At 37.2% G+C, this 19,295-nt stretch overlaps 3 protein-coding genes across 14 annotated transcripts in view; 1 reads left to right on the top strand and 2 right to left on the bottom strand.

Annotated features, from left to right (window-relative positions):
* Window positions 1-19,295, bottom strand: part of slc41a2b (solute carrier family 41 member 2b) — a 116,897-nt gene that overhangs the window by 40,652 nt on the left and 56,950 nt on the right. For 2 of the 4 annotated variants that reach the window (XR_012401816.1, XR_012401817.1), the window contains exon 14: window positions 14,651-14,755. The exons of the other annotated variants lie outside the window; for them this stretch is intronic. The gene's annotated coding sequence lies outside the window, so the exon portion shown is untranslated. The remainder of the gene's footprint in view (window positions 1-14,650; window positions 14,756-19,295) is intronic. 4 annotated transcript variants of the gene reach the window in all.
* chst11 (carbohydrate (chondroitin 4) sulfotransferase 11) overlaps window positions 1-19,295 on the top strand; it is a 72,421-nt gene that overhangs the window by 41,806 nt on the left and 11,320 nt on the right. For both annotated transcript variants that reach the window (XM_005168522.6, NM_212824.2), the window contains 1 exon segment: window positions 3,621-3,706. In XM_005168522.6, coding sequence (XP_005168579.1) covers window positions 3,621-3,706 — 86 coding nt within the window.
* nfyba (nuclear transcription factor Y, beta a) overlaps window positions 1-19,295 on the bottom strand; it is an 80,232-nt gene that overhangs the window by 51,858 nt on the left and 9,079 nt on the right. For 5 of the 8 annotated variants that reach the window (XM_073946003.1, XM_073946004.1, XM_073946007.1 and 2 more), the window contains one exon: window positions 14,651-14,755. The exons of the other annotated variants lie outside the window; for them this stretch is intronic. The gene's annotated coding sequence lies outside the window, so the exon portion shown is untranslated. The remainder of the gene's footprint in view (window positions 1-14,650; window positions 14,756-19,295) is intronic. 8 annotated transcript variants of the gene reach the window in all.

Genomic DNA, 19,295 nt, shown 5'->3' with positions numbered 1-19,295 from the left:
TAGGACTTAAACAATGCAAAACTTTGAATCTCATATGCCTGCTTATATACAGATATTCTGTTATATGATAATTACAGTCCAGTTCATTGGTTTTAAACTCTGTTTGTTGACGAGTTTAGAAGGATAAAATGTTCTTGCTTTGCTCATTTAGTCCTCTGATTTCCCTCAGGGCTAAACAAGATCTCTGCGTGCCTCCGGTTCTTTCGTTTTTCTCAGCTCTTTGAAATAAAGTATGGCCGTAAGCTTCTCATCTATCAGCTGAAAGACGTTTCGTCAATGTGTACCACCTCAGATGTTCGCAGATTAATATTCATAACGCTGCCCACGATGTGGTTCATCTCAAAACAATGGGCAACTGTCTGATGAAGCAGGTGAGATGGAGGTCAGGGAGCACTGTGTTTTCAGCATATGGGAAATTACAGCAGGTGTGTGTCCAATGGACCGCCAATTTAATAACAGCACCGTCCACCTGGACACAGGTGGGATCATTTTGGTGCATGTTCAGGCAGAGTGATCACATTCAATCTTATATGAAACCGCAGCAAGAAGGTTGCTGATTCGAGTGCCGGCTGGGCCATGTTGTCCCCATGTTCACGTGCTCCTGTTTCCCCTACAGTCCAAAGACATGTGGTACAGGTAAATTGGGTAAACAAAACTCCCCGTAGTGTCAGAGTGTGTATGTGAATGCAAGAGTGTATGGGTGTTTCCCAGTACTAGGTTGCGGCTGGAAGGATTTCCGCAGTGTAAAACAAATGCTGGAATAGTTAGTGTGGCCGACTGTAGTTTATGCTTTAAAGTAAATGCTTTTCAATCTCTTGCATTAGATTAGGTCAGTTTTTAATCAAATAAAAAAATACTTTTATTCAGCAAGCAATTGATTGATTAAAAGTAATAGTGATTTTCATAAACAAGTCAACAGCTATCAGTGTATTTGTGCGTCAAAAAACAGGCAACTGTCTGACACTGTACAATGAGGTGAAATCGACTGCAGATTTTCATTAATGCGCTTAGAATATTTGCGGTTTCTGAGGTTGTGGATTACAGGAAGTAGTGTAAAAAATGATTATACATGACATGTGAAGGATGTAATGTGTTATATGACAAAAAAAATGGAAACATTTTGTGTTTGGCATCGAAACCTGGCTCATATTTAGACACACTTTTTTTTTAACATATTTGAAAGCTGATCTCAGAGGAAAATAGTCAGAACATGAAACGGTGAGAACCATGCAAAACCGGAATTACAGGTTTTCAGATTCTGTGGGTGTTATTTTACAGTTACATGAACCAAAACTGCATTGAAAGATTACTTAATCCTACACTGGAAAAATGATTCATTGGATTTATAATTTTTTTTAAGGTAAGTGGTTGCAAACTTTATATGGGCTGAATTTAAACAAACAAATGAAGTTGAACATTAATAAATTGAATATATTTGTTTAAATTCGACCCTTATAAATTGTTTGCTACCCCTTACCTTAAAAGGCACCTTTATCCCCCTTTTTTCAAGATTTAAGACAAGTCTTTTGTGTCTCCAGAATGTGTATATAAAGTTTCAGCTCCAAACACCCATCGGATTATTAATTAAACCTTTAAGAATAATGTAATTATTTTGCTTTGAACACGCTATAGCTGTTTTTGTGGCCTGTGCCTTTAATGCTAGTTCTCCCCGCCCACTATTCCCACGTGCCTGTCAGCGTCAGATAAACAGCACAATGACAGACATGAGGGAAGCAGATCTCAGGTAACATAAGAAAAACTAAAGTAAGAACTATCCCAATGATTATTTGATGTATTTGTTGAATTAATTCAAGCCTTTCTGCAATGATAAGTCACACGCAATTTTGTTACAAAGTTCACGCACACACAAACACACACATACACAGCGAGCGTTTATCTTTAGCAAATGTGACAGGATACACATTAATATCTACTGCTGTATGGATAACCCTTATGTTAATGTACAAAATCAACCTGATTTAACGTTAACAAACCGGGATTGAAGCGTCTTCTTTTATTATTGTACTGACATACGGCTGTGGTGATGAATTACAGCGATTTTACCATCTTTAACTAACTAATTACAAACATGCATTGTTTTAAAAAGTTTTAAGCTTGTAAAACTCATTCTTGATCACATTCGATGATGATTGATGATCACAGAGCGCTGAACAGATCTTTTAATCCTGGTTTCTTTGTGCACGTCTTGTTGATAGGATTATACGCAGGACTTAATCTGTGCCGGAACAAGCAGGATCCTCATTTTACAGATTCCCCTCCTCAACTGCCCCTTTCCCCGTCCGCTGTTCACTTTCACTTTCTTCCGCGACTCCCCAACCCTCTTCACTTTTATCTGCAACCCCCCCTCCTACCCCCTTTAGTTTTGTGCACGACACCTCTCATTCCTCGGGTAACATGCCGGATCCATTAACCCAACTGTTTTGGGACTGAATTGATTATACGCGTTAATACGGAAACATGTTAACATCGTTAATGTTAATACGCGGCTGTCAATTAATTTGGTGAGCGGGGAAACCCCACTCCTACATCACGTTGTGGTGGGCCTCAAAATGGGAGGGATTTGGATCCTATTTTAACGTCAGGAAATTAAAAAAAAGAGACTTATTGTGCTTATATTAGCCTAATATGACTGTGGGCACACTATACCTACACACTGTTTTGTTTAACAGCAGAAAAGTGCCCTTTAAAAAATTTAGTAAATTCAATGAGTATTTTTTTCTTCAGTATATATGAGCCAGAGATAATCTGGCATGCAGACGCGAGGGATTTGGTCATTTTTCTGAAACGTCCAATTAAAATCACATAAACGCATCTCTCGTTATCACTCACACGCTAATGACAAACCCTCGGGTTGTCGACCCCATGAACCAAACTGTCTCTTTCTCGTCCAGCGCTCCCTCATTAACACATCGTCTCTGTTCCTTCGTTACTCTCGTTTTCCTTTCATCCTCATTCCCAGCGGTCTCCGTTTCAATTCGGTTCCCTTATACCTCCAGGCGGATTAAACAGACCGACATCAGACGCTCTGAGAACACGGTGCACTTACAGGCATTAACACACTCTAAAACAATACTCTCTTGTGTGCGCCAACACGTATGACTCTTAACAGCACAAACACACACTATAAGTTCAGATAATGTTACATGAAGTGAACCAATGCGCTACTAAATCTGTCAGTCTTGGTCGTGGCACAGAGACGGCTTTCATAGCAGGCACCATTTCAGCCTTGCCGGTCATTAGCTTTCATGTAGTGTTATTTCAGCAGTGCCGGTCACTCACCGCTGAGGGACAAACTGTAGAAAACTATTACATTACTGTCAGTTACGACATGGCAGAGCGTCTACGTATGAATTACCAAGCTTAAATTATTCATCGATTGATTCCGATGTGTGTGTGTGTGATTTGAGGCAGCGAGTTGGATTAAATGCATTGTTTATATGGAGATTTGTTGGATGGCTTTCATGGCTTTGCATTATTAAAGACTTGGCCTTTTACTGAGGGCATCCATTCAGATAAATGTGCGGCTGTTGGGATTGGTTGATTTTTTTTTCCTGCTGGTCTCTGATTGGCTGTTGTCTCTGTCTTTGTTTTTATTGCAGTTATGAGGAGGAATCCATTCGCAGCAGAGGGCTGCTGTCGGAAAGGCTCCAGAAACGCCCTACAGGAGCTGTACAACCCTACACAGGTACTAGAACCAATTTTTTGGAATCTTAAAGGTAGTAAAAATGACAGTAAAAAGTAATTTTAGAGTTTAAATATAAACATCAAAATATTTCATTTCACAGTTTACACACTGAGTTTTAGGACCTTATCATACACCTGGCGCAATAAGGCACACAACGTGTATGGCGTGATTAGTCACTATTTTCAGACCAGTTCAACAGTAATTTTCACGTTTTGTGCCGTGTTGTTTTAATAGCAAATTCATTTAAACCACTTTGTGACTCTGGTCTGAAAAGGAGGTGTTTTAAGCTGCATTGTTGGTGTGAAACTCAAATAGACCGCGCCAATGACCAACTAAAAGCTGGTCTAAAGTCCAGTGCAGACCGCGTTAGTTATGTGCCTATGCAGGTTCAAACGTTTACACTTTGCTTAATACACACAGGATGTACAGCACTACGCAAATATCTTTACAAATGAAAAGAATAAATGATTACAATGTTACAAAAAGTATTATTTTCTACATAAATATTAAAACCACTGCTTTTCACTTTATTTATGACAATTTGTATTTGTATAATGTTATTATTATTAGTAGTATTTATTATATGCATATTTATATTTGTTTTAATTACAACAAGTTTACATTTACAACCTGTCGGGTTTTGGAGACGTATGTGTCACTATATGAGTGTTTCTTGACCACGCTTTGTTATTATTGCTCATTTATTTGTTTGCTGCAAATTGGAACTGAATTTGGAAATAGTTTTGAAACAAATCTTTGCGCTTAACAAACAAAATTAAATATGTAGGCTAAAGGATGTCTTCAGTGGAGTGAGTACAACACCGTTTCCTTATCTACGAAAGTAAAAAAGTAATGTACAGAGTACAAGTAAAGTAAAACGAAAGTAAAGAGGCTGAATGGAAGAGGTTTGTTAATCGTCCTCATGTTGCAGATGCTCCGTTTAACTGTTTTCTCGCAAGTGAAGTGTTCAGTTTTTCCACTTACAAAGTCCGCCATGTAAATTATAATTATAGATAAAATTATAAATTATAAAAATAAAATAAAATTTTTATAAAATTATAACTGAGATCACACTGATGATTAATGATAAATGAATTACAAATGTTGTCAGTTGGCATTTCTGTGTGGAGTTTGCATGTTCTCCCAGTGTTGGCGTGGGTTTCCTCCGAGTGCTTCGATTTCCCTTACAGTCCCTCACTATAGGTAAATTGAATAAGCTAAATTGGCCGTAGTTTATGTGTGTGAATGATTGTGTATGGATGTTTCCCAGTAATGGGTTGCAGCTGGAAGGGCATGTGCAGCGTAAAACATATACTGGATAAGTTGGCGGTTCATTTCGCTGTGGCGACCTCAGATTAATAAAGGGACTAAGCCGAAAAGAAAATGAATTAATGAATATATTCGATTGTAAAAAATGGAGGAGGTATGAGGTTAAAATATAAATTTACCAATTAAAGGAAATAATGATGGCATATATATATAATTATGAGGTATTGAAACATTACCATAATGGTTCTGTTACAACATGCACCAATCATTAGCTCACAGCATCATGCACTAGGCAAAGAAAACATGGTCGAATTTGATATCCTGCATTTACAAATTTGGAGTGTTTTCAGCATTGAGGTCAGCAGGAGCAGAATCACCTCTGGACCTCCAGTGAAAGCCTTGCGCGCGTTTCTATAGAAACCATAAGAGCACTCATATTTCATCTCCAATGTAAAACATGCCCGTCTAGAGCTCACCCGAGTCGATACGCTCCACCAACAAAGCCAACATTATGCCAGGATTGATTTGATCTGCTTTAATTTCACCCTTCCCGCTCTTTTGTTTCTCACGCTCACCTTCCTGCACCTCCACCTTTTCGGTGATTGATCTGTTCTTCATCGCCCCACCGATCGCCCTGTTCCAGAAAGCAGGGAAAGAGGGCGTATCGGTAATAGTTTGTTTTCATCTCATGTTTGGAAACTCTTTCACCTTGAGAACGCAGTCTCAGCGCTGTCAGAGCGTTCTGGAAGCTGAGAACTACGAAATGTCACAGCCTGAGCACTACGTGCTCTCATCTGACACTACAAACACACACACATTTGTCTGTTTAACCACTTTAGATGGATTTATACAGAGCTAATGTAATGGTATTTTTTTTATTCTACGATGGAATATGCTGCGAGTTCTGCATGAGTTAAGCTCATCTGTGCTTTCATTTTGATGGCCTGTCACTACTTTTTGATAAGAATGCTGAACTTTTGGACTCAATGACCGGAAATACTCACCGTTAATATACTTTAGACAGAAAATGTAATGTGTAAATGTGAAACAATTGGCACTTGTGTTTTTATATTTCATTTAAACTCCATTGTTTTGATCCATTGTCATCATGACAAAATATGATAAATTGTAACATTAAAAAATGATTTAAGTACTTTTACACCTTGTTTTAAAGGTGTTGAATACAAATGACAGTTCTGTAAAAAAAATCCCAATTCTTAAAGAACAAACAAATAACAACAAACACATTTCTATGCACAAACATAGTCACGTCGTCTGCTATTGTTAACTTACACAGATACACAAAGAAATAACTTAATAACTACAATAATTTGACTATTAATTGAATTTTCATTCATTCCTTCATTTTCTTTTCGGCTTAGTCCCTTTATTAATCCGAGGTTGCCACAGCGGAATGAACCGCCAACTTATCCAGCACGTTTTACACAGCGAATGCCCTTCCAGCCGCAACCCATCTCTGGGAAACCTTCTGCTCACTGTGATATGTATCTGTTTGCACAAGCTCTGCAATTCACAGGACTATGATGATCTGACCATAAAGTAGCCTATATTTGAGACTAAGGACTAGATCTGTGAATATATAGTATGGATGAATCCCTTTTCTCCTACTTTCAATGTTGTGTTCATTTCATGTGTCATATATAATGGACGAGAGCTTCTCTAGGCATTTTTTATGACTGTAAATGAAAAGGAAGCAGTTTTACTCGTTCCGACCACTGTACTGTTTCTTGTGTAGCTGGTTTTAGTTTTAACTGTCCTTGTAAGGACAAAACCTGACCACCACACACACACACACACACACACACACACACACACACACACACACACACACACACACACACACACACACACACACAACCACACACTCTGTTTTAATGTAAAATCCCAGCTAAGTAAATCCCTGGTGGATCCCAAGTATGTCTGAATACATGTACAGTATATTTTGACTGTGCTTTCCATATGCAGCAGCACGAATGTAAAGTTCCATTCATTTCTTTTCCACAAATATGAGGCTTTCTTTCTGACCACTCGCAACGCATTTGCCATACGATACACATGAAGGACAGAGTTTCATTGAGTTCGGGGACATTTTTACAGGGTAGATTTTGAAAGGCCTTTGCTTATCTTGTGAATTTCAATACCCTCTGCACACACACACACACACTCATGCATACACCGTATAAAGGAGATTCATGCTACTGTAGGCGCTCAGATAAACACTTAACAGCCAGGAATTCTGTGCACTGTTATGATGCTGTAATGTTCAACAGGCATCACACGGCACACGCGGTAAAATGCAGTTTTACTGCACTGCTTTTATTATTCCGCCAGGGAAACGGCGACAGGTACTAAAATCATTACACAGAGACTATTATAGCAGATTATTCTGGCTCTTTCTCGCTCTTATTCTTTTACAGGCTGTTCGCCCTGAGCAAAGCTCTTTAGTCAGCCTGTAATGTGCCTTTATTCGGCTTTTACTGACCCTGCTGGGTAATGAGACTTTCACTTCCGCTCCCGCTTTGTGGGAATGAGCAGGACGGTCTGAGAAGCGTCTGCTCGGTAAACGTTAGCGTCTCGGGTGTAATGAGCACACATGAGAGAGATGGAGCTCGGCTTTTAAGTCTGGGGGTGTGTGGAAATTCAGAAAATAAGCGTGATAATGAAAGTTATGACAAGATAAAACTATTTTATATGCTTCAGTTGGATCGTTCAGGACTTAAAAACAATGGATTAAGGAAAAAAAAAACCTAAGTAAGCTTAAAAGTGAACTGTATGAAGCAAAACATCATGAAAAACCCCTTAAAATGGAGTACTTCATATATGTTTGGCCTTTCGTTTCAACAACAGAAGTGTTTTAGATGCCTAAAAAAGTGCTTGACAACCTTAACAACAGGACTGCATGTGTGCAGTGTGTGGTGTTTCTTTAAACGTTTGATAATTATGATTAAAACTGATGCTGGTGAAAGAATTGACATCAATGAAAGATATTTTTATGACATTTTTGTTCATTATGAAACAAAGTGTTCATTTTTTTATATACATATGAATATATGAATGGAAAATATGAATGCCTAAAATTGAATGGTGCTGTGTTTTATTGACAAATCCAAGACTGTAATAAACAACAAAAAAGTCTGCTTAGCATTTACTGTTTAAAATTACTAATATCTTTTTATGTTATAATATCTTTTATATAGTAACACCACACAGGCATTTTGTAAACAAACCAGCATTTAATTTTAGAAAATGTAATGAATGTTGGTTTGGTTGAAAAAACTTACATCAGTGAAAGTAGAAAAATATGAATAAAGTATATTTTAATGATTGGCTGATAGCTGTCATATTTCACTGTGTTGAAACATTTCAAAACATATTTTTGAACATGGAGATTTTTGTCCATCATGGACCCGAGTGTTGGTTTTCTTTTTTTAAAAATATTAATTGACAAATCAAAAATCTGTCGTACTAGACCAGACAAACCAGCATTTAAATTGTTAAGCTTCAGAAAGTGTATCAAATAGTTCTAATTAGTTAACTAATTGACTGATGCTGTTGAACATTTTTTGACCATTATGGACCCAAATGGGCTGCATTGTGGCACATTAGGTAGCACGTTCACCTTACAGCAAGAAGGTTGCTGGTTCGAGGCTCGGCTGTGTCAGTTGGCGATTCTGTGTGGAGTTTGCATGTTCTCCCCGTGTTCGTGTGGGTTTCGTCCGGGTGGTCCAGTTTCCCCCTCAGTCCAGCTATAGGTGAATTGGGTGCACTAAATTGTCCCTAGTGTGTGTGTGTGTGTGTGAATGAAATTGTGTTTCCCAGTGATGGGTTGCAGCTAGAAGGGCATCCGCTGAGTGGAACATATGCTGTATAAGTTGGCGGTTCATTCTGCTGTGGCGACCCCAGAATAATAAAGGGACTAAGCAGAAAAGAAAATGAATGAATGAATGAATTTTAAGGGGTGACACGGTGGCGCAGTGGGTATCGCTGTCGCCTTACAGCAAGAAGGATGCTGGTTTGAGCCTTGGCTGTGTCAGTTGGCATTTCTGTGTGGAGTTTGTATGTTCTCCCTGTGTTCGTGTGGGTTTCATCCGGGTGCTCTAGTTTCCCCCTCAGTCCAGCTATATATGAATTGGGTGCACTAAATTGTCTGTAGTGTGTGTGAATGAAATCATTGTTTCCCAGTGATGGGTTGCAGCTGGAAGGGCATCCGCTGTGTAAAACATATGCTGGATTCATTATGCTGTGGCGATCCCTCAATAATAAATGGACTAAGCCGAAAAGAAAATGAATGAATCATATTTTTATGACAGGTTTTGGACAGGGACAGTTTTGTTCGCTTTCCTATGTAAACCTATGTCTAACTTCATAAAACAGACACAAGGGTTAAATTGCAGTAAATTTGTCATGTAGCAGGATGATGTTACAAAAGTGACTTTTTTCAGATATTGCTGACACTGCCGAGTCGTGTGTGACTTTGAGAGGACTGTGGGAATGAACAAGTCTATTGGCTGACAGCTGTCATACTTCACTGTCTCTAAACACTCCTCTGCCTTTCATCACTTCAACACCAACACTAGATTTGATCACTCTGTTTATATGTGTGTGTGTGATAGTGACGGCAAACACCTGAGGGCCACACACACACACACCCAGAGTGTCACACACAATTATCCAAAAAGCAGAAGATGCAAGATGAGACAGGCACAGAGACATACCTACTCAAAGAACATCAGACTCACAAAACCAACACACTGACACTTATATTTCACAGCCCTTCAGCCCTGTCTGATCACATTCGCCGAGCTGCACTAAAAGTCCTGCTTTGTGTTTGCGGCGGTCCATATTCAGATGTTTACGGACATGTGGCTTCGCTCTGGATAGGCATTCAGGAAAGCCGAGCACAGAGGCGAGACTCACAGCTTCAGTTTCAGGTTCAGTGAAAAGCACAATGCATGAACTCACTCTGCTGGTTCTGTGTGCTAAAAGAGGAAAACTCGAAATTCCGTTCAGGAACTGAAAATGATTCATGCTAGTAAATGGAGAAATACGTTTCAAGTAGAATTGACGTACAGCATATAATAACATCTAACATATAAAAAACAAACTGTTAAAATATGGGATTTAATTATTGATTCAAATAAATACCATGAAATAATTGAAAACAGGCGGCATGGTGGCTCAGTGGTTAGCACTGTAACCTTGCGACAAGAAGGCCACTGGTTTGAGTCCCGGCTGGGTCAGTTGGCATTTCTATGTGGAGTTTGTATGTTCTCCCCGTGTTCCCGTAGGTTTCCTTCGTGTTCTCCGGTTTCCCCCACAGTCCAAAGACATGCGCTGTAGGTGAATTGAATAAACTAAATTGTCCATAGTGTATGTGTGTGAATGAGAGTGCATAAGTGTTTCCCAGTACTGGGTTGCAGCTGGAAGGGCATCCGCTGCGTAAAACATATGCTGGATAAGTTGGCGGTTCATTCCGTTGTGGCGACCCCTGATCAATAAAGGGACTAAGTCGAAGGAACACGAATGAATGAAGGAATAATTTAGTACAAATAGAAACTATACTTAAATAAACTCGGTGCTTTATTTTTACCAGTGCTAAATTACAAAAAGACAGAAGATCGATAAGCTCTGATGTTAACGGTTCAGCTATCAGTACTGGAGAATTTTTGCTAAATAAACACTACAGTAGCATAATTTAACCAGAGTGTCTGCTGGGTCTTAAAAAACAAAAATTTAGGCCGTAAAAGTCTTAGATTTACTGAAATGTTGTGTTGTAGGTTTTAAATCTTTTTTAAACAGGTCTTAATTTTTCTTTGTTAATGTATAGCCACGCTGTTAAACCCAACAGTCAACTTTATCAAATGAAATGAGTGTAGTTAACTCAAAATTGAATGAAAGTTAATTCTACTCATCTGAAAAGAGTTTTGAACTCAGTGTTAAAGATAATGAGTTAATTAAATACCTCATTACTCCAACTTAAATGGAGTAAGTTCACAATACTCATATAGATTATTTTTTTAACTCAAATGGTTTGTTGCAATCGGTTTCCTCAATCGGTTTGAGTTGCCCTAACTTATTTGGTTTTACTGTGCTCAAATTGCTTCGTTTTCTTAAATGGATTAAGTTCCTAGCACTCATTAGGATTAGCTTTTAAACTTAAATGGTTTGTTGCAATCGGTTTCCTCAAATGGTTTGAGTTACCTTAACTTTTTAAGTTTTACAGTGTACTCAAACACCCATCCAATAAATAAACAATGAAACTTTTAACTTTTTATTTAGGAATGTACTTTTTAAACTCCTTCATGGTTTAATTATTTTCCGGACAATAACATTTTTTTGTTTTTAATTCTTTATTTTGATGAAAGGTTATGTTGAAAAAAAGTGTATGTATACAACTAGAGCTTGCTTGTTTTGACACAGTATTTAAAATATTGTGTTTAGACTTAACTAAAATATAATTTTTTAAAAATTATAATTATTGTATTATTAAATTCATTACATTATAAAATAAAGTTTGATAGGACAAACAAAAATCTTTTCCAACTGAGCCATTCGAAACAGTGTTTAGCCCTGTATGAATCTAAAATTTCCTTCATAATGGTCTTAAAAATGTACTTGGAGAAACCTGCAGTAATCCCTGTTTAACTGACCAACCATTTCTAATTTGCAATAGCCTATTTATGTATAGTTATTCATCTGCAATGTTGGCAATTTCACGTGAGAAATATTTGTCTTGTTCTGCCGCACACAGAGCTCGTTCTGTGTGTGTGTGTGTGTGTGTGTGTGTGTATGTGTGTATACAATTGAAGGCAAAATTATTAGCCCTCCTCTGAAATTATTATTCTTTTTCAAATATTTACTAAAGACTGTTTAACCTCGAGCAAAGACATTTTCACAATAATACATATTACATGTTTATATCCTGCAGAAAGCCTTATTTCTTTTAGTTTGGCCGGAATAAAAACCGTTTTTAAATGTTAGCCCATTTATTTGGGTTCAATATCATTAGCTCATCAAAAAACAAACAATTTTTGAACAATAACTTGCATACTTAATTAACAATTAACATAACTAATAACTATGCATAATTAATAATGAACTAAGTTGCCAAGTTAACCTAAGCTACCTAAGCCTTTAAAATACAATGCAAGCAGAAAACAATCTTGCACAATAACTAGTAAAATATTTAAGTACTGTCATCATGCCAAAGACAAAAGAAAGAAGTTATTAGAAATGAGTCATTAAAACTATTGTTACACAATGTCTTAAAAAAATAAGTTAACTTCCAACAGTCTCACAATAAAGGGCAATTTTGACTGAAAAAAGTGCAATAGTCTCTGAGCGTGTGTTTGATAATGTGGTGAAAGTCTTTCATTACTGTGAGGGCTGTAATCAGCTCATCAGATGTCTGCTTTCTCCTCATCACACGGCTCTGAACTCACTGAACTGAAGCTCACTGTAAGATGCTTTTCAGGTGCGAGAGGTGGAAAATCACCGGCTCGACGTGAACTTCTCAGGCTCTGCGAGTCTCTCTCTGAGTCTCTTTCTTTCAGCGGCTCGGTGGGAAACGCTTGCCTTTATTTGTTTATGTTAGGCAGGTTATTCAGGTGAGGTGGAACGGGGTAAAAGAGGGTGTGTGTCCATATAAATACACAGTGAGGAACTAGGGGAAAGTAGCTAAAGTACTAAATTTAATTCAGTTTACGAGACTCTCTTTTCAAACTTTTTTTTTTGATTGAGTCAGTTTGCTTAGATGGTTGATTATTGCTAATTTAATAGAAGAGAAACATGTTTATTACTCAATTATCATTTCGAGGAAATCACATTTTTCAGTAAAATATAGTGCACTGAAAAAATAATTCATTGGATTTTCAAATGTTTTGGGTTGAAATCCATTTACATGGGCTGAATTTAAACAAATTACATTTATTAATGTTCAACTTCATTTGTTTGTTTAAATTCAACCCATATAAATTGTTTGCAACCACCTTATCCTAAAAAAAATGTGTAAATCCAATCATTTTTCAGTGCGCAAACTTAAATATTAAAACAATTTACAGTTATTTCTACTAGTATAAACTGTTGGTATTAGTAATTTACATTTAGTACATTTTGTACTGTTAGTAGTAATTGTTATAGTAGCAATAGTAGTTATAGTAGTAATAAGTACTAAGTGGTAATAGTTGTTGTAGTGCCTGCTGTAATAGTAGCAGTAGTAGTAGTATTAGTCAATGTAGTAGTTGTTGTAGTAGTGGCAGTAGTTATAGTAGATGTTGTAGTAACAGTAGTAGTAGTTGTAGTTGTGGTAATAATAGCTGTTGTAGTAGCTGCTGTAATAGTAGCAGCAGTAGTAGTAGTAGTACTAGTAGTGGTAGTCGGTGTAGTAGTTGCTGTAATAGTAGCAGCAGTAGTAGTAGTAGTACTAGTAGTAGTAGTCGGTGTAGTAGTTGCTGTAATAGTAGCAGCAGTAGTAGTAGTAGTACTAGTAGTAGTAGTCGGTGTAGTAGTTGCTGTAATAGTAGCAGCAGTAGTAGTAGTAGTACTAGTAGTGGTAGTCGGTGTAGTAGTTGCTGTAATAGTAGCAGCAGTAGTAGTAGTAGTACTAGTAGTAGTAGTCGGTGTAGTAGTTGCTGTAATAGTAGCAGCAGTAGTAGTGTAGTAGTAGTAGTAGTAGTAGTACTAGTAGTAGTAGTCGGTGTAGTAGTTGTTGTAGTAACAGTCGTAGTAGTGCATAGATAGCAAAGGGCGGATCTACGTAAATGGGTGCGCAGATGTACAAATATATTTGTTGACAGACAGTTTGGGCTACTTATCAGAATTTTGGGAATTGCCGGCCTGACAAATTTTAATTGGATGAACATTTTATAGTTTTATGCCTTACCCAGAATATAAAAATACATATAAATACATTCAGATCATTTACTTCAATCCTTACTATGTGAAGAGACTTTCAACCAGCACAACAAAAAATGTTTCCGAAGACAATCACCTACTGCACCTTTAAACCACTGCAAAGCTTTCACATTCACAAAAAGCTGCAAACTACATAAAAGAGATATAGAAATAGACCTAAATGCCTTCACTACTGTTTAAAAAGCGCACATAGTACATTGACTGTATGTCAGATGGTGCAATAATTGAGTCTGGAACGACATCATCATACAGTGGCTTGACCTTTTAGTGGGCCATTAAAATGAAGTGCAAGTGCATATATTTTTATGAGACCGTCGTCTCTGCTGTGTGGGCTGCTGGAGAAATCTCGGAAAAGTTGCTTCAGCAGTCGGGGGAAAAAGTTGATCGGGTCTCGTAAAGTGTGTTGTGTTGGAGGGTTTTGCGTTCGCTTCTTACTCCTCCTCCTCCTCTCATCGACACGGATCAATTTTACTGCAGCAGCACTAAATCAAGCCTGAAGCGCTTTAAGAGAGACAAGAGATCCGTCAGGATGAATCCTGGGCCGATGGGATGGCGAGGGGCGAGAGAAAGAGAGAAACAGGAGCACAAGGACACCTTTATCAGCACTGCGCGTGTCTGAATGAGGCTCTGCGGCGGCTGGAAGTGTCTCACAGCATAGGACTTGCAGTGCTGGCATGCAGTTGGCTGTTTACCGAGCAAACAGAGACAGACGCTCACACACACACACTCAGCTGGACTCACCGGCCACTTTTGAGCGCAGCACAGCAGGCATGAGTCATCATCGTCATCATCTTCTTCATATTCATCATCACGGCAACAGCGGCTGACAGATTGAAAGAAGTTGCACTGTAAAAGGCAAATGAGGAAGACAATCTTGCGGAGTATCAGGACAAATTTCAGAGTGGTGTAATTAAGATGATCAGATTCTATCAAGCCTTGCAATTAAAATAAAGAGTCTATTACAAGGTTTTAATAGCTACCATTTTGTTTCACATTTGAAATTAAAACCCTGGATTCAAAATCTTCTCTACTCATCTTGCCGGACCTGTCTGCTGCTACTGACACTGTTAACACTGTTATCAATTCCTTCTTGGTTTGAGTCTGTTTGAGGTTTGAAGTGTCCAGTTCTCAGCATCTTGCTGACGGAGTGCCCCAGGGCTCAGTTCTCAGACAGACCGTCTTCTCTGTCTACGTGTTATCATTAGGATCCATCATTCAGAATCTCAATGCTATGCTGATGACACTTAACTCTATAGTACTTCCCATTCTGATCTAACTATTGGCTCTCTTTCTTTGTGTGTAATGGCTCGGCATGGCTTGTTTTGCTTGGTAACACTTTAAAGTGGGTGGGATTGTTGCTATAGTTAAGCTGCCACAATTGCATTCATATCTTCGAACATAATGGTATGGTAAAAAAATAATAATGGTAATAATTGACATATGTGGTCAAGTACTTCCTCTACTGACCACAGTATAGTGACAGTACATTGGCAGCACCGAGCTACAGCATATACCATTTCAATGTGATGATGTCAATGGCCCATGGACATTTCCTGCTTGTTGTCAAATTACTTTATAACTTTACCAAGAGGCAATTCGATCATAACTTAATGTTAAAACAGATATCACAACATTATTTATCAATCTGTGGCTCTTTTTGGATTCTCAGAAGCTACATTAGGACCATTGTTATTGTTTACATCCTTCAAAATGATCTATGGCATCCATTGGAAAAGCATAACACACGTAATTGCATCTCAGTATGTCCAAAAGACATTTCTAACTGGATGGAAGACCATCAGCTTAACCTCATCAAGACAAAATTAATTGTGATTTCAGCCAACACGGTGGTTACAACTTCTCCATTCAGTTAGGTGCATCAGCCATAACTCTTTCCAGAAGTAAATGATAATCAGGTAAAGTTTGCAGACTCGTTAGAAGGAACAATCCTGCAGATTTATTAATCGTACACAAACAAATTAAAAAGATTAGACCTTTGCTATTTAAGCATGCTACACAATTCCTTGTTCAAGCTCTTGTCATGTTCAGGCTACTATTGCAATGCTTTCTTTATGTATATACACATAACAGTAATAGAAACACTAATAATATCAATAGTATACACAATCTCATTTGATTATTATAATATATCATAATATAATATAATATAATATAATATAATATAATATAATATAATATAATTATTATAATATAAAATAATATAATATAATATAATATAATATAATATAATATAATATAATATAATAAGTTAATGTATTGAATATCCCATTTAAATTTTTGTCTTGGTCTTTCGGTTTTATCGCTGGTTTTATTATTCCAGTCAGAATTGGAGTGTATTGTGTGAGCTGAGTGTGCGACTCTCTCCGTCTGAGCTCAGAGAAATGGATGATAAAGCTCAGCGCAGGGACAGATGGAGGGAAGCTTTGGCTCTCTTTAATAATTCATCTCACTCTTATATTTGCTGCACTGAGAGTCTGGGGTCAGTGCAGTCACTGAAGTCACCACGAGGTCAGATCACAGCTGCTGCTGGAGCCTCACTGACCCACAGTCAGATGGACAGAAAAAGTCTTTTCAGTGTCTGGAAGAAACTAAGTAAATGTGTCTAAAAGAAAAAGATTAGGAAAAAATACTAATAAGTAACACTTTAGATGAATAGTCTATTGGTTGATTTTTTACTAATATTAACTAAGCATTTATAATCTTGTAAAGCATTTACCAATCATGGTTCAACATTGACTAATGGATTATTATAATAACAAGTTGTGCTTGTTAACATTAATTTAAAGTTAACATGAACTTAAGTTATTTAACCTAAATAACATTAACTAACGCTGATAATCATGAATAAATACCACATTAAATGCATTACTAATAGTTTGTTCATGTTAATTAATACAATAACTAATAGACCATTATTTTAAAGTGTTACTAACTAATCTTATGAGCACTAATTTGAATTAAATTTATTGGTTAATAGAAAATAAAAGCTGCATGAGTATTTGTTCGTTCATAATAATTACAAATACTCTATTGTAAAGTGCTACAGTATTATTTAATAAATATTAAAAAAACAAAGTAAAAATGCTGGGTTATTTCACACCCAATGTGGGTAAATTATGGACCAAACCAACTAAAAATTAAGCTATAAATTGAAATAAAAAAATAAAATTAATCAAGCAGCTTGGTTTGTCAATATATTACCTAATTTAAGTTGAAATTAAGCCAGCATTATTTTAGAAAGTAACAATGAAATTTGTCTCAGCCTAAAGCTGGGCGATTACTCGAAAAGTAATGGAAATTGACATTCAAAACCAATAATCAACCTAATTTTTCCAGCTCAATTTCTTTCTCTACCGCGTGTAGAATCACCTGACCCCGCTCTGTTAAGTCTTTTTTTAAGGATAATGTATACTTCTCCAGTCACTTTGCACTCTGATCTTTGGTCAAGGACGATATATCAATTCTTGAGCCTTGCTTTGCACTACATTGATGCTGATTTGAAGCTGCGTTTTTTTTTACTGACAATAAAATTATTATTTACATTAAAGTATTTGTTTACAGTTTATTATTTACAGGATATGCAAGAGTTATTTTATTTAGAAATATACTGCTTATTTTCTACTTTTCCTATGAAAAAATATTTGATTTTGTTTCCAAAAGTTAAGACCAAGTTATTTATTTTCACTTTTTTTATGAGAAAAAAAGTGACTACTACTATTTCTGTTGTTTAGCGTTGATGTTCAATAAATACTCATATATAGGAAATAGTGGGTGTTTTCATAAATTGTTTTGAAATCAAGTAATGCACCCTTCATTAAAGACTCTCATTTGTAATAGGTGAAGATTTTTACTGTACAAAACTTGTCAGTGAACTATGAGAGCAAAAAATAAATAAATAAAATAACTGTTGATTAATTGCAATCGAGTTAAATTGTTCAATCAATCAAGATTTTGATTTTAGGCCACATTACCCAGCCCTACCTTAATCCTCATTCACACTACGGGCGACCGTTCATATCAACGGAGAGTGAGCAACTTCTGGCGACCTCCGTCTACGCGAGCGACAGCGTCCGTTGGCGACCAGGTGGGCATGTCGAGCGACGCAACAAAGTTGAGAATACTTCAACTTAATGCAAATGAAGAGTGACTTTCTTGAGCGACAGCCAATAGGAGCACCCGTAGAGCTCATGTAATCATCTCTCAGCTCGCTCAGAGGCCGGTAGTATTCTCTGTGCTGACACCTGCATTTGCAGCAGGTCGCCACCCAGAGCAACAGGCAGCAGCAAAGTCGCTGCTAGTGTGAATTATGCTTTAGCGAGACAAAAAAGTCTGAATGTCATTTCTATAATCATGTAATGAGCTGGATTTGTTTATAATTTTCTTCTTACACCTAATTATTTCTAAAATCTAATCGACATTAATATTAAATGAATAGTATTTTTAGAATACTTTCCTATCTAAAAGTGTCTGTATGTTGCAGAAGCCTCTCAGCTGGGCAAAAGACACACTGAACATGGCATTATTAATGTTTGCTGTTGGCGCATTGTGCCCGTGATTGTGAAGATGAACGTGAGCTCATCACACACACACCCACTCGCATGCACGGATCTGCTCTCAGCTCATCGACTGCACTAAATGTTGCAATGACCTCAGGCTCTCATCTGAATCTCATTAAAGGTGCGCGCTGTCATTTTTTCCTCATTAAAGTCTAATGCATAGGAATTTTGGCGACTTTTGGAGCAGTATCTTTAAAAAGTCATACCTGTAAGCTTATAAATGCTGCTTTAAGTATGAGGGATAAACATTTTCCAGCCAAATAGTCACAATATTCAAAATAATTGATTTAAAGTGCTGCATCTTACTACTGAATGCATGTAATTTACCTCAATGCTCTGGCAGATATTAGTATCTCTGTTTGTGTGTGTTTGCGGGTATTATTGTAATGTAATGTGGATGCGTTCCAGCTAATAGCTAATTGTGGTGGAGAGCCGCTCGCTGTGCTGCTGTACTGGGAGTAAATGAGCTCAGGGCGTCTGCAGACTAACAGAGAGAGAAACAGAGATAGATGCGGCCAGAGAGATCCAGGTTCCAGACGATAGATAACAAAACCTGTCAATGGTAACCTTGGTTAAAAGCACAAGATAAGCTTATGTTTACACACACAGAAGCTTCACAATTAATAAATGGGTATGATTGAATTAAATGATAATAAAATGTTCAATATTGAGGAACATAGCAAAAATCTGAAATGTTGTTTCAAAGGAAGAGATTGAGATGCTTGTTTATGCCTTTATCTCTTCATGGTTGGACATGGTTCTGTTCACTATAGTCTGAACAAATCTTCTATGGAGCGATTGCAAGTTGT

The sequence above is a fragment of the Danio rerio genome, chromosome 4 (genome assembly GCF_049306965.1).
Source record: "Danio rerio strain Tuebingen ecotype United States chromosome 4, GRCz12tu, whole genome shotgun sequence".
NCBI classification, from domain to species: domain Eukaryota; kingdom Metazoa; phylum Chordata; class Actinopteri; order Cypriniformes; family Danionidae; genus Danio; species Danio rerio.
Note: the sequence above shows the minus strand (reverse complement) of the source record. Positions and strands in the feature narration are given on the sequence as shown.